Source organism: Pithys albifrons, chromosome 1 (genome assembly GCF_047495875.1).
Source record: "Pithys albifrons albifrons isolate INPA30051 chromosome 1, PitAlb_v1, whole genome shotgun sequence".
Taxonomy (NCBI): Eukaryota; Metazoa; Chordata; class Aves; order Passeriformes; family Thamnophilidae; genus Pithys; species Pithys albifrons.
The window spans coordinates 70,217,127-70,232,736 of record NC_092458.1 but is presented as its reverse complement, the minus strand read 5'-3'; the positions used below and the strand labels follow the sequence as shown (position 1 = coordinate 70,232,736).

Here is a 15,610-nt window from a genome sequence, read left to right as displayed (position 1 = left end):
GAGCAGATGTTTGGGAGCAAAAGGAGATGCAACGGCCAGTTATCTAAGCATGGGACACAAAAGCATTTCTCAACATATGTCCCACATCATTACCTCCCATTTTTTCATGTAAAAATTAGAAAGGTCAACACAAAGAGAAATCCTCATACTTGTTGGCTGAGTCACACCCATGAGAAATGCATCATAAAATCAGTATCTGTAATGAATGTTTACAGTGTGCCAGATGCAAAGATGATAATCCTGTATCAGATAAGACAAACTAGAGTTATTTTTGTCTTACATTCAAAAGCTTGAGTTCCTGCCCACTCCCCACCAATTCAGGTTTAACTTCATACTTTCTGCATTTCTGGTGATGGTTGTCTTGACTGCTTTTTAACAGAAACTAAAGGGTTTTGCATTTTCAGTCGTTGGATTGGCAGCAGTATTTGGCCAATTTCTCATCTGATATAAGCAGACACAGGTCTATAGATTTCAAAATAATGAATTTACACTAGATCCTGATTAGCCCTACACTCTGAAACACTGTTTTGTAAACTGTGATGGAAGGTCGTTTATAAGCAGATTAGCCCACCATGCTGAGGACAATAAGCTTGCAAACCATCACTGAAAATATCCTATCCTGTGGATTACAGTAAAACTTGCATAAGGATCTCACAAGTCATCAGATGGAGGAAAAATCTATTCCTGACTGCCAGTATTCAACTAATTTTGCCTCACAGTTGAAGTGGATAATGGTACTGTGTGAAATTTACATAAAATAACATATTGCCAAGTTATGGTATTGATTTCCATTCTGTGAAAAAGGTAACATAGAGCAGCATCTTCATAATGAGATCAAAAGAACTGGAACTGCCTTGCACTTAATGTATTTCTCTTAACTATATCGTGCTTAGAAAGAGAACAGCAGAGTGTGAATTAAATAAAGAATGCATGAAAGCAATGTTAGTTATTATTTATTTTGTGATGGAATATAACTGACGTAACACATATACAGTGTTTGTAATATTTTAAAGTATCTAGAAGAGTTAAAATCTATGCAATAAGCAGATACCCTGCAGCAGCTACTGCAAACACACAGGAGTTTGGAGCAGGCAGGCTAAGGCAGGGACTGTGTGCTGTGATTCCCAAGGAGCACACTGCCCACGTTGCCAGGTTGTGATGCCTGACCCATACAATGGTCAGACATGTGCAGGAGGATTCCTCTCATTCAGCCTCACTCAGAAACCTGAGCTGTTTTACCCTATGCTTCTTTTGTAGCCAACAGAGAGAAAAGGACACATTTAGGGCACAATTCATCTTGTCCAAGAACTTTTCCTCCTACTGATTGTAACAGAAAACTAAGGTAATCAAGAAATTGAGTTAATCATCTCAATCTTCTTCTAGCTGTCTGAGCAAAGGACAAGGAACAAGCAAATTTGTGAGCTCGGTAGCATAAGGAGCAATTGTCTTCTTGTAGTGGTTGGAGCTTAACGAGGAGAAAATTATGTTTCCTGATGCCTATTTAAGAGACTCATACAAAATAGTTGAAAAATTATTTAGCTCCGCCTCCTCAGCAATGTGCAGACAACCTTGTTAAAGCCTCCTCAGACACTAAAGGATTTCAGGCTCCTGATTTGCAGGCTCAATCCAGAAGTGGGTCAAGGCTAGGACATCTACCTGGGTCATTTAACTGGGTGACAGGGACAACCCTCAGATGTGCCAATATCTTGAGCTGAGGATTGCACTCAAATGGCTAAGCTCTCCCTTTCACTGCTTTATTTTTCTAATAAAAGGAAGTCTCATTTTAACAAAGCCTACTCTTTGAAAGTATCTAAGTTAATAACTGTGAGGGATTTCACCCATGCAAACTCTGCTACTGTTGTCTGAGCAACAAAACATATCTGTGGCATGCAGTTCTGGTTCAGCTAGACATGAACCAAAGCACAGAATACAAACCCTTATCCTTTGTTTGGCAAAGTTCAATTAAGTGCCTGACAATCAAAAAATCAAAACAACTCTCAGCATATAGCAGTTAAATTTTTCAGGACAAGTGGACATCACTCTTTCCCCATATCACTGGGCTGCTTATGAGAGGCAATAGATTATTTTTCCTACATACTACAGTCCAGTATTTGTTAGATTGATAGAGCAGGGTTGTCTAAAAGTACCAAAAATAACAAGAATGTCGTATACTTTGGTAAAGGAAGAAATGGAACTATATTGACCTATAACATTCTTGGACCCTCATAAACAGGGTGAGAAGATGACTGCATTTGATCTGCTGGCTCAGGCAGCAGAGATGTAGGTCTCTCAGAGAGACCATTTACCATAAAGGCAGAGCAGGTGACAAAACTATGTGCTTTTGTTTATGCTGGTAGAATACTTTTACTTACAAGGACTTTCCTAAAAATAAAGCCATTTTTGGATGGATAATTGAGGAGAAAACAATCACAGGGGCATAAGAGGAAAAGAGCTATAACATGGTGGAAAGCAAAAGCACATCAACATGGAACAGCAGCTGCTAGGGAGCTGAGCAAAGATGGAGACTAAAGGCCATCTCAGAGTAGAAAGAAAAATGGATGAAAGAAACTAAGAGCAAAACATGTTCTGCCAACTACTTCCAAAGGATTCAAATCTTTGGAAGCACTGATATGGATGTCTTCAAAAGATCTCATCCATCCACATCACAAGAAGGAGATGTATAAGGTTAGTAAAAATGCAGAGTCAGGCATTGAGTATTTCACTTGTGGATCCTACAGTCAGCTCACTGCACCCACAGTGCTCACATCAGTAACTCTGTGGTGGGTTTGATGAAGCCCAAAATCTTCTTTCAAGCCTGACACAAGGCAGGAAGGTTAACACATGGACACAATTCTGCCCCAGTTTCTATAGAGCAAGGCTTTCTCAAGAGCAGTTTGCAGATGACAGAGAGAGGACATTCCCCTCATTCCATATGGATACTTCAGGCAACATTAAATAAGCAGGTAATAATTTGATATCTGCAGTTCTTGGGTATTATAACCCACATCACTTGTCAATCCCCTCTCTCTCCTATTGCTACCATGAGGGACAAAAAAACCCCAAGACTAGGAAAATCAAAACTAGCATAATGTTCAGTTTCTCTAATGGACAGACAGAGGATGGATTGTTAACACTAGTTCATAATTAAAGCAGTATCAGGAGGTACATCACAACAGTAAGTTATCATAATGCAGCACAGTCCACCAAGGTGATTTTAACCTAAGGACCACCTAGGCAGATGATTTCATTAAAACAGGGGCTTTTTTGGTCCTCACCAGAGACAGAATTCCTGCAGGATATGTCTGCAGGATGACAGGAATTGTCCACCACTTCCCTAAAATGTGCCGTAAGTGTTCCTGGGCATCTGAGATTTCCAACACTACCAGGTGTGATTTTGGCAGCAACCCACCAGATCCTTAGCTGAGATCATAGTAAACAGGATAGAGTCTTTCAGGAAGAAGAAATATCTGCTTAAGGAGCTTTATGTTAAAAAACATAGACAGAGGGGCATGAGATCAAGTTATCATCAAATATAATGGGAAATACATACCTGATTCATCTTTGCAGAATAAGAAAAGTAAAGGGATAAAGATTATGTATGACTACCTTTACTCTTCCAATGAGATTAATTTGCCTGAATTATATCCATTTAGTACACTGTAGGGAAACACTATAGCTCTCCTTTCTCTGTCAGTAAACTGTTGTATTTGTGATGAAAATCACAAAGAAATATGCATTTATGATGATGGAATACCTTATTTCAAATCTCAAACCATAAATACTACGTTGCTAGGTGTGCAAAATTAGTATTTTTGCACGCACTGTAGAAGTAAATATTAAAAATTGCTAAGTCTCCAAAACATTTTAAGCCATTACTTGAAATCTTCAGGGAGGCAGCAAAAAACCCAAGTGTGACTCCTTGTGATACCAGATACTGTTTTGTGTAAAATATTTAGGACTGGTTGGAATCTAAAAAGAGAGATGTGAAACACCAAGAACTTATAAATATGGTTAAACGACCACAGCTGCTACTGCTGACATAGTTACACTGGCATAAAAGATATCTCTGCTGTATAGTTTGTTTTGATAAATTTGTAAAAATAAGCTCTATCTGTATAATCACTGTTACTCATGTTACTTCAATGCACTTCAGAGTTGCATCAATTTACTGGTATTGGTTACTAACCTAAACAGTCAATACAAAACTTCTCTGTACGGCAAGCACACAAAGTCCAGTGACTCCAGTATGTCCAGTAAAGGAGAGAATCAGTCCAGAATTTTTCAAGAGCATTAAATAAAACACTGCATTTCAATGTCACCTTTTAGCAGAGTGTCTTGAGTGCCTTGTAAGCATTTAACAGAGAGAACCTCCCACTGCCTGTGAGGTAGGTTAGCAGTGCAAAACATTTTGTGTGCCAAGAAAAGGAAAAGAAACAGTTCCAGGAAATCAGTTTAAAGGCTCATACTAAATCCATGAAAAAAGAAAAACCTAGACATTTTCTGTCTCTCTTCTGGTTCTATGGTGTGATCAAACGTGATCCTTCAGCTTCACTCTGACAGCCAAGCACAAGATGACGTTGGAGTTCAGAAAACCACAAAATGATGTAGCAAACCTCAGTTAATTTGAGAAAGGATAGTCAGGATAATAAAAGGGAGAAAGGTTCAGTGGTCACTTAGTGTCACATATTTGGGGATATTTTTTTGCCAGAAAGTAAAACAATTAACATTAAATACATATTTGCAACAAAATTGTTCAACTTCACATGTTGTGTCACCAGTATCCAAACTGATTTCTTGCCAACACATTCTTCCATTTAACTTTATGCAACCAATACAAACAATGTAAGCTCCCTGGTAGCAAGAAGGACTTTTTGTGTTGTAAAAACACTTGATGCTTTGGCACAGAGTGGAAGACAAAACAGAGGCATATATAGAGGCCATGGGACCCAAGCAGCGAAAGAAATATTTGAACTGTCGCTGAGATCCAGATTCAGGCAAAATTAGGAACAGCCCACTGCTATACATGCGTAAAGGTAGGAATCTTCTTCCACAGAGAGGTGCAAAGAGGTGGCATGTTAGTAGTCTCAAGGGAGCACCACAAGCATCTGAGCAGTTGGCTGGATGTTGGTGGCTGCCTCTGCTGGCTGTGCATGGTGTGCAAACTGCCATGCACTGCATGGCCCAGCCAGGGCCTCAAGCTGCTTCTTCACAGGAGGATCTCCATCTGTACCCCTACTGCATGTGCCTCCATGCTGAGGAATTCCAAAAAAGCTGCCAAGATCCGTAAAAAGCAATATCCCCGCTCTCTTGTCAGCACTGGCAAAAACAAGGTCTGCATTCCTTTGACTGTGGGCTCTTTGGCGCAAGAATAGGAAACACAAGTGTTACCATTAATATTTGTCCTCAGGATGCTGAATTATATGGTAGAACTTCTAAGAATAAAACCATTCATCATCATAGTACTTGAACATAAATTCTCATTTCAGGCAGGTGCCTAACATCACGGTTCTGCCAGGTTGGAAGGTACATGGTAGTCTATCTTCAGCAAAAATGAAAGAAATGGTAGACAAAAATCAAAGCTGCACATTTAGCCATGTCAAATAGATCACAGTACTTGGAGAAGGTGAGTATCTACTTTATCATTTTGCCCAGCTGGGCAGCAGGAGGTATTCCACCACTCTATGTAGGTGTATCATATGCCCACTTCAGAAACAAATCAGGTAATAACTGCAGTGTAGTAGAAGTCTTAGCCAAATTCTTTCCAGGCAACCACTTCACCACTGAGAGGAGCTGCCATAGGAAGGAGTCCGCAGGGCTGCAGTCAGGCTGGAGCACTATGTGGCTTGGTGGGACATAGCACACATGGACACAACCCATGGAAACACACAGCATCACTTCCCAGCCCTAAGAGACACATCAGCAGGAGAGGGATCAGGACTCCTTTCTGCACCACTGTGCCATGGCCAGCGAAGTCCCAACGACCACTTAGGCACAGGACTAACACAAGCTCAGCCTCTACTACCATGGATCCTAAATTCATATCACCAGCTGGACAGATTTAGTAAAGGACAATATAACCTGGCCCGTCATTCTAATCCTGACAGCCTATTTGGCAGTGCTCTGAAGTGCACCTCTAAAGACAAGGCAGTGGTTAGATTTAAATAACATTGTGAGCAAAACTGGCAAGGCAGGTAAGTACCAGCTCTGCTTTGGATAGAAAAACACTACAACACTTGCTAAACCAAAGAGAAAAATAGAAAAAAAGAATTCCTGCTTTATACACTGGGAAGAATGTAGTTATTATAGCTTGTTCTTTATAGCTAAATACAAGGCAGAAACAAGTGCTTGGCTGTATGCAGAAAGAAGCATTTTGCACTCGATCATGTCAGATGCTGAAAAGCAATTTGAGACATCAAACAGATTTTACAGCCGTTTTTGAAGATGGGATGAGGCTCTTCTGCCATCAATTGTGATATACTTAGTGCAAGGCGCTTCTCCAGGAAGCCTCTTACATGTCTCTTGCACAAAGCACGTGCGAGAGCAGCCAGCAAACACCCTCATCTCCAGTAAACCCTTCTCTCGCTCTCCCTAGGCACACATGCAGCAGATGCCTCTTAGATCCTCTGGATAACCATTCCGCAAACCTTTCCCCAGCTCTCTCTGAAACCCACCCAGCAAAACCTCCAGACATCCATCCAGCAAAGCTCCCTTTAGGTCTCCCCAGGACATCCATGCAGCGAACCCCTTTATCGTCCCAGCACATCCATGCATCAACATCCGTCGCTCCAAATCACCGGGAAATCCATGCAGCGAAGCCCCCTGGCTCCACTGAACACCATCCAGCAAACCCTTCCCGAGCTCCCCGGGACAGCTGTGCAGCGGCGCTCCTCTCCGATCCCGGACATTCAGGCAGCAGCCTCCCTTTGCTCCCGGGAGACGTGCACCAACCTCCCCGAGGTCCCGGGGCTTATCCACTTGGCAGAGCCCGCTGAGTCCCACCGGGCACCGCCGCACCTCCAGCTCCCCGGGGCACCCGTGCACAAGCCCTTCCCGCCGACAGCGCCGGCTGACTCGGCGGCTCCCCCGGCACTCCCGGTCCCCACGGCGGTGTGCAGGACCCGTGGGCGACGGCGCGACGAAGCGCCCGATGGGGCCGCGGGGGGCTCCGGGACCGGGGGAGCGCTTTCCCGTGCGGTCTCCGGGGGCGGCCTCACCTTCTTGCTGTCGGCGGCGGCGGCGAAGCCCCTGTTCTCGCCGCTCACCGAGGACGAACGGCCCGGCCCGAGGTGCTCCTGTTGCGGGGACATCACGTCCATGCAGCCCCGCGCCGCCGCGCTCCCGCCGCGGGGACACCCGCACCATGGACAGGGCGCGCCGCGCCCGGACACGCCCCCGTGGGAGGGACACGCCCCCAAAGGCCACGCCCCCCGGGTCGGGCCCCGCTGCACAGAAGAGGGCTGGAGGCGGGCGGGGAGCGGCTAAGGCGCATGCGCAGCTGCGGGGCTGGGCGAGGGGGTGGTGCAGTGGTCCAGGAATCCATGAGCATCAGGATGAGAGCACTGGCTGCGCCGATGCACGGCGCTGGCTCGAGAACTAATGAGTGCAAATAGGCTGTGAATAAGTCTCGTGGTGTAGTGGAGAGCAGTCCGGACTTCGAGTAGGGACCGTCCTCTGGCAGTTCAATGCCTCCCTGCCATTCCATCCCGTCACATCTCGAACGCTTAGCAGGGTCAGCTCCGGTTAGTACCGGGTGCTGTGACAGTCCTGAGGACTTCACTGTCACTGTCCAAGCTCGCTCGGCCGTGGCAGATAGACCTCAGGACTGAAACGGTGGGGCCAGTTCTGCACACGCTGTGCCTGACCTAAAAAATTCACTGCGCAGGCTGGAAGGGCACACCCACGTGGGGAGAGCCCTGCCCAAATCTGCGTTCATGAAGTTTGGCTATACATACAAGTCTCAGCTGCAGAAGGAAAGAAAGTGTACTGATCCCTACTGACTCCGAGAGGAGGAGGTTGTGGAGGGTCCCTGCCAGGCAGGAGCAGAAGCTGTAGGTCTGTGAATGGTGGTGGTTTAATACAGCTGCCATGGTTCTACGATATCGCATATCCCCATTAAATGTGGTGTCTTCGACAGCAAGGGGCTACTCCCGGTCAGCCAGGAGGTTCTTTGTAACCCTGCCTTTCTACACCTTGTGAGGAGTAGTTTTATCTCCAGCCTTTCCAGCTGTTACGAACTCTACATGCATTTCCTCCCACACTGATCACAAAAAAGCAAAGCAGAAAAAAGAGAGATCCTGCCTTCTCATGTGCCTTCTGCAAAAAGAGGTTTTACATCCCTGTGGTGAATTTGATTTGGCATTGTAGCTTTAACAAGGTCACTCTTCCTCTGGACTACCCTGTCTGCTTCTCCTGCTGAAGACACAAATTGGTGTGCTGCTCCATGACGTGGTGGCAGTGACTCTTGCTATATATGTCTGAAACAGCAATACACAATGAATTTGGTTCCATGTTGTGGAGCCACCCCAGATAGGTTATTTAGGTTCAGCATGTCTATGTGATAGTCGCTTCAGTGATCTCTGTGTTGAGATTAATATGGGCATCTGCCCTCTCCTTGCACCTTCGTTTCTGCAAATCAGTGGAGTCGTGTAAGTGTAAGTAAAGCAAAGATGAAATATTAAAGGCAGGCATGCAGTATGAGTGTTTCTGTCTCCTTGGAAGGGTTTTGTGGGGTTTAGTGGACTGTCCTCCCTACTCTATGGCCGACCAATTAAAAAGTGTTATAGGTATCTATGATCACCAGGAGATCACTGCTGTGTGTCTGATCTCAGGAAAACCAGCAGGCTGCCCCTAATATCCTTGGGAAAGAGCCATGGATGGTTAGGGCAGATGTTTGTATCAGCTGTGTGTGATAGCGTGTCATGAGTTTCACCATTTCCTCTTTATTGCATTTGTAAGGTCTTTCAGCTGAAATGTAAAAACCTTGAAATGATACATTCTTGGTATCTGTACTAATTTACAGGCAGATGGCCATTGATCACTGAGGCAAAGCAACATGTAAGAAAAGACTTCTGAATTTTTAAGCACAAGTCTGAAAGCCACTATGTCAGCTAATTTTTGCACCTCTGGGCATTGGTGCAGGCCAGGCATCAGGCCAGCTCTGTGTGCCCATCCCCACATGTGGTTCAGACTTTATACTGGTGCTCTCGCAGCTTCTCCCATCCCTTTGATCATATCCCTGTTTCTCCTTCTTCCTCTCCTTCCAGCATTGTGCAAGTCCCTCGAGGGGTTAGTAGCAAGTGGAGAACAAGCAGAGTCGTAGGCTTCCTCTGGCACAGCACCCAGGTCTGTTCAACAGGGAGGCAAGTCCAATTGCTACTGCAAGCACCCAACCCAGTGGGTGATGCCATCCCCAGGCAGGTCTTCGAATTGCTGTGAGAGGGCTGAGGACAGATTCATTAAAGTAGAAAGGAAACAGTGTAAAATGTCTATTCAAAGCCCAGAATATATTTAGCAATTTGGCAACCTCTTTTCTAAAAACATTTGCAAGTGATGATATTCTCGTTGACATTTTGGAAACAGGCCTATATGTATATGTTTATTTTGCAAAGGAAATGTTACATAAGCGTTCTGAAATACTTGCACGTGTTTAGGCGTGTTCTTTTATCTACTACCATTAGCACATTTCCTACACTCTCCATTGAATACTGACTCTTTTACCTACTTGCAGAGACAAATAGATTAAAGTCTTGCCATTTGGTGACCGAGATTGGACAAGCTGTTTCTCCTTGAAGCACAAATATGTTTACATACATGCAAACATACAGGCAGCATGTTTTTGTTAGCTTCAGTTCTTCTCTGGTGCCAATGTTTCCATACCTTTCCTTAACCTTTTCTACTAGTAAAAGGGATGGGAAGTTCAGTGCTTGAGATACGAACTGGCAGGAGTGACTGGGAGGGAGCAGGGCTTTACAAGCCTTACTTCTCTTCGCAGTGGCACAAAGTACAAGGGAGCACGGAGAGCAATGTACAATACAGTAGCAATGTATAGGCAGACTAGAGCACCTTGCCTGTAAAAAGACCTTCAGTGTGACCAAAGCAGTGAATGGGTCCCATGCCTTACAGTGATTAATCTTAAAGGGTAAAAATTAGTAGATCCACTAAGAACTGTCAAAAACAGGAAAAAGGAAAAACAGGTTTTCCCCAAAAGACTGTTCAGAGCTTAACTGGTAGTTTCTTTCTGTCACACCAGGACTTTGTTTATTGATTTTCATTTGGATTTTAAGAGATCCTTGAAAATTGGGAAGGTGATCGAGGCTGGGGACATAATGCAATTGCAGCCTCTGCAGAATCCCCAGTATTGCCTCTGCCTGATGCCTCTGTGCAGAGATTCCTGATGGGATAACTATCAGCTCTCCCTCACTGCTTGCCTAGAGATGCAGAAACTCCCACATGCACTCTTGTGGGGCCAGGCACAAGGACAGGGCTGCTGCTGCCTAAGCCACCCCTGTCCCTGCCATGCCACAGCACAAAGCAGGTACACTGTGACATTGGCCAGGTTAAGGGGCACCTACTGGGTGCTGCCTCTCATAACCCCAGTGCTATCAGGGTTGTGACATCAGCCTGAGTATTTCTGGTCCATGTTGGTCTAAATAATGAAAAGTTGAGGTCTATAATTGCACCAAATCAACCTTAAACTGCACCATCATCACCACCAGCCAAAATCCTGCTTGAGCCTTGCCCCCCTCCAAAGACGTACAAGGCTCAGGAAATAACATGCATGTTCATAGCAAGATTTTCTTTCTGTTGCCTTGGCCACAATGTTGTGTGAAGAAAAATACCAGAGAGGTGGGGGGGAATTGGGACAGAGAAATATATGGGTGTTGTAGGAAAATCATGCTTGTACACAAGACAGAGGAAAATTATTCTCTGGCAAACCCATCCAGGTGGAAATGTGACCCCTGTAAATCTGCCACATTAGGGAAACCCACAGTGAACTGTTAGCAAAAGCAAGATATGCAGGCCGCCGCTACCTCCAGTTTTCATGAGCCTTCCAAGCACGTTAGCACTAGCACACATTCCCTTCCAAGAAAACTATGATATCCAAGGAACTATGTGAGGCTATAAATGAGTGAATAGTACTTAACTTGAATTAAAAAAAAATGATTCTACCAAATCTGCCCTGAAAGGGTACATTTGCCTAAACACTAGTTTTATGAACCTCACAAGTGCTCCATGCAATTAAGGACATGGAATCGTTCTGAGCTGGAAACTCCATAGGCAGTTGTATTTCAATGAGATCTGCTGCAACAACTCTCTGTTTTAATATCCCAATACTTAGAATGTCATGCTTCTCATACATTGTGGACAGCTAAAAATAGGACCATATCTTGGACAGATTGGAGCTACTTAGGTGGAGAAAAACTGAGCTGAAATGAAAGCTTGGAGAAGGAGAACAGGATGGATGGAATGGATGCTGGAACTCAGCACCAGAGCTCTTAGCAGCAGGCATTTACCCTACAGTGTGAATCCTTCATTGCTCATCTTCACAGTGTTTACTGCTGCTCCTTTCCAAAAAGGTTGTGGTAAGCTGAAAGCATCCTCTGTGTTCTGTGATCCCAGAGGGTCTGGACAGAAGGTGGCCCAGGTACCAAGTCCCACTCTTCTGTTTTGAAAGTAACCTGCTAATAAAACTGTTTAATGCTCATGTAAGCAGCTGCTAAGTGGAATTCATTAATGTCCTGGGATTCAGGCTACAGCAGTTATTAATGCTTTGTGCAGATGGGTTCAGGAACTTCCCCATTCAGTCCCTTACTATGCTATAAAGTCTGCAAGGCCTTTTGTGCCAGATACTCTGCCCCAGAGACTCCATAAGCACTGAGAAACACCTCACCTGGGTAGTTCTGCCAAAGTTTGTCAAATAAAAGAAGATCTACTCACTCTCTCTCTCCCAAGAATACAGACGGTCCCTTATGAATGTGGAGGCCAAGTCTGAAGCCATGGTTCCAGCAGCCAGGATGAGTATGCACATTGAATGGGGACTCTGGCTGACAACTCCGCTGTAGAAGTAGGCACAGGCAGAGTACAGGGAGAGTCTGAGTATTGGGATCACCCCTATGACCATCTGGAGCCATCCTCCCATGGCTACACCTGTTGCCCAGATACGAGGGAAAACTTTTATGTCTCAGCCTTGCAGATGACCCTACCAATGATCCTACCAATTCTTAACATCCCCTTCAGCCTTGTTACATATGCTCTGTGAAATTCAGTCCAGCTCATCAAAGGGAGGTTTGCCTTTGAAGGGCTGCCTGTTTCCTGCATGCAAACATGGATCTGATTTAATTAAGTTTGATTTTATAATCAGTGTAGTTAAACCAGTAAGATGTTTACGAGCAAATATGACTGGCATGAGCATCTCAATGTCTATATGGCCTGATATCAACACCTCCCGTAAGCAATTGACATTTGAATTTTCCTACCATTCACATTTTCCTTGCTTTTCCTATACCGTCTTATTTTTATGCATTATTTCTTTTGTTCACATTAATATGCTCATAGGATTGTTTATTTTTAGTTTCTCTGCACTGAAGATTTTCTCACAGTCCTTGTTCTGCATTCAGTCTTTCAATTGCAAATTGCAAGGCAAAGTTGAAAGTCAGTAACTGGATACTCATCCATGAGGGACCTCACATAGGAGATAAGTATTAGACATGAAAGGATAGCATTTCACTTAAGATAAGGCCTAATCTCTTCCCTTTGTGAGCAACATTTCTGAACTTAATCTGAGCACTTGCACCAAAGCCGTTTAACTTTGCTCTCTGTTAGGTGGGTAGTGGTGGGAGTACACAAAACTGAAACTGCAGCATAATCCTGAGTACAAAAGGCAGATGCTATTAAGAGAAGGGAGGTTGACTTTAGAAAACATCTACTAAGTGTTCAAATATGTGCAGAACACACATCTCTTCAGTATAGGCTTGAGCATTGTTGGATCTCACTGTACCCATCACATGGGCTTTCCATCCTGGAAAACCAACAATCCACAGCACTCACAGTGATACTCAGTATCAGGGTTAGTTTCTATTCATATTCAACATATTCTTGAGAAAAGACATTCTATCACCTAAAATTTGATGAGGGTGTGTTTTCAGATGCTTGTCCCAACATTACAGTTGAGAAGCACAGTTATCAGCATACAGATCATAAATAACCTGCACTATTTTTTGTGTTACAGCCAGGTGTTGCCGACAGACTCCCTGGAGCTCCACAAAGCATTGGCCACATAGACAGCCAAATTCCCACTTCAGTGGTTTGAGACACAGAGTGATAAATTAGGTAACATGAGTCAGACTGGCATATAAGTGACCAGTGAGAATTATACATTCATAACAGGAACGTTTATAGTAACTAGAATGGGAAGTTATTGAGGTTGTGCTAAGAATAGAGCATCTTTGTTTTATGGATGATGGGACTTAAATTTATTGCAAGCAGAATGTGGGCTGTTGACATTGGCTCTTTAGGAAACATGAAGGAAACTCCCATGAACAGGACACCCTTTCGAGTGTAACATACACTCATCCATAAAAGTTATCATATTATCATCCTTGCTCTGGATTCAGTTCAGGCATCACTTTGTCTCTCTAATTCATGACCTAGACATTTTTTACTGTGAGTGTGTTTAAGAACCCTGAGGGCTGTATTTTTTATCAGTTTGTGTTTTTAACATACTGATGGATTTTATTATACTTCTGATCCCACCCTAGATGTGATACTTTCCGTTCACCATAGAGAACTCCATTTTTGTAATAGCCTGTGGGGCTGTCAAGCTGTGAATGGCAGATGTTAAAAAATGATGGGCAAGATTTTTAGTTCTCCTTTCATAACACACTGCAAAATTTTTCACTGCAAGACTAGGGTACTTTCAGAAATGACTCAGATGAATAAAAAATGAGTTAGACATCCTCCCACTGAGTGGGAATCCAAGAGGAAACAGCTCTATTTTCCTTGTACAGTGTTGAATTACTCCATATAAACTGATGCACATATCTTCAGCTTCTGTAAGCCAAGGTGGGAGCCCAAACTTCACTGCATTCCGTCGAGCAAGGACTTGGCTCTCCTGCCTGTCTCAGCCATAACAGCACCACTAGCATTTTACAGATTAAATGGTCTATTATCAAGTGTGGTGGGTTGTCCCTGATTAGATGCCAAGTGCCCACCAAAGCCGCTCCATTACTCTCCTCCATCACTTGGTGGGTCATCCTTGGCCAGCGGGGAGTCTGTCTTGGAGCCAGCTGGCATTGGCTGTGTCAGACACGAGGGAAGCTTCTGGCAGCTTCTCACAGAAGCCACCCCTGTAGCACCATCCCCTCCTCACCCACCAAAAAACCCCCAACCCTTGACATGCAAACCAAATACAAAGAGGGCTGAAATTCCTGTATCTTTTGTCTAATATGGACAATGAGGACTGTCAACCTCCAAAATGCAGTTTGGCTTTCATTGCAATGTAAGGGGGTGTAATTTCTGGAAAGGGCCAAACCAGCAGGAACAAGGTAGAGAAGTGTTCAAAGTCCCTTCCAAGCTCCTACCACAATCACTGCCTCTCAAGTACTACATCCAGCATCCTAATGTCTTAGGGAAAAAAGCAGTGATTCCAGATTGCATCCAAGCTGTGCCTGCCTCCAACCTGGTAATTATAAGAAGCAGATTTAAGAAGGACCTCAGAAGACCACCTAATCTCATCATCAAGCAGCTTTACCTGGGTCTTTCCTCAAGGCCTCTTGGATAACTTGTTGTTAGAAATGAGGAGTGATGGGGAAGTGTGACCTCCCTTGGGAGCCGGTCTTTGCAATGTCCCCATCAGTGGGAACTATTTTCCCTAATGGCTGACTGAAACAATCTTCTACTCAGTTAAGCCTATGGCAACTTGTCCTAAGCCCAGGGGATATGAACAGAGTTTATTCTTTCCTCCTTAGAGCTACCTTCTACATATTTGGACACTATGTCCCCACAACTTTTATTTCTAGACTAAACAATACCAAATCCTTCAGCTTTCCTTGCAGTCAATGATTCCTGGTCCTCTGACCTGTCTTGTTTTCTGAATTCTTTCCATTTGGTACATTTCCTTTCTAAATCATAATTTCTAAAGCAGGATGTGTTTTGTTTGTAAGGATGATGTGCACATGTTTCTCTTCCTTTTACACCCCACTTTCAACCCAAATGTTTCTCTGCTTCATTATTAACTGAAGAAAGGTGTAACTGTGGGGCAAGGTATGGGGAGGTTGGCAGTACATCCTTAAGATTTTACAAAACCATTTGTTATTTCCCATGAGTGGAAAGCCCTTTACCAAAGTTAAATATATTAATTTTACATTTCGTAGGTTTAATTATAACTGTTGAAGTCAGAAAATATACATAAAACTTAAAATATTTGGATATTTTAAGTTTACATGAGATTCCAGCAGTTATTGCTATCACATTTACTTCTCAATATGAAAGCTGTGACCCAGCATTTCTCCTGAATCAGCGGGATATGTGCCCTGGTTATCAAGCAAAGCTAAATGGTTATTGGTTTTAAATTAGCAGAAAAGTTATCACTACTGAAGAGCATACGTTTACC

The 15,610-nt window shown here is 43.8% G+C and overlaps 1 protein-coding gene across 2 annotated transcripts in view; it reads right to left on the bottom strand.

The window, feature by feature from the left end:
• Window positions 1-7,389, bottom strand: part of ARHGAP20 (Rho GTPase activating protein 20) — a 68,458-nt gene extending 61,069 nt beyond the window's left edge. The window contains exon 1 of one of the 2 annotated variants that reach the window (XM_071571293.1): window positions 7,215-7,389. In XM_071571293.1, the coding sequence (XP_071427394.1) occupies window positions 7,215-7,316 (102 nt within the window). In that variant the 5' untranslated portion in view covers window positions 7,317-7,389. Of the gene's footprint in view, window positions 1-4,186; window positions 4,266-7,214 lie in introns of those variants that run through there. The other variant, XM_071571302.1, reaches the window with a different exon arrangement.
• Between the last annotated feature and the right edge of the window lie 8,221 nt (window positions 7,390-15,610).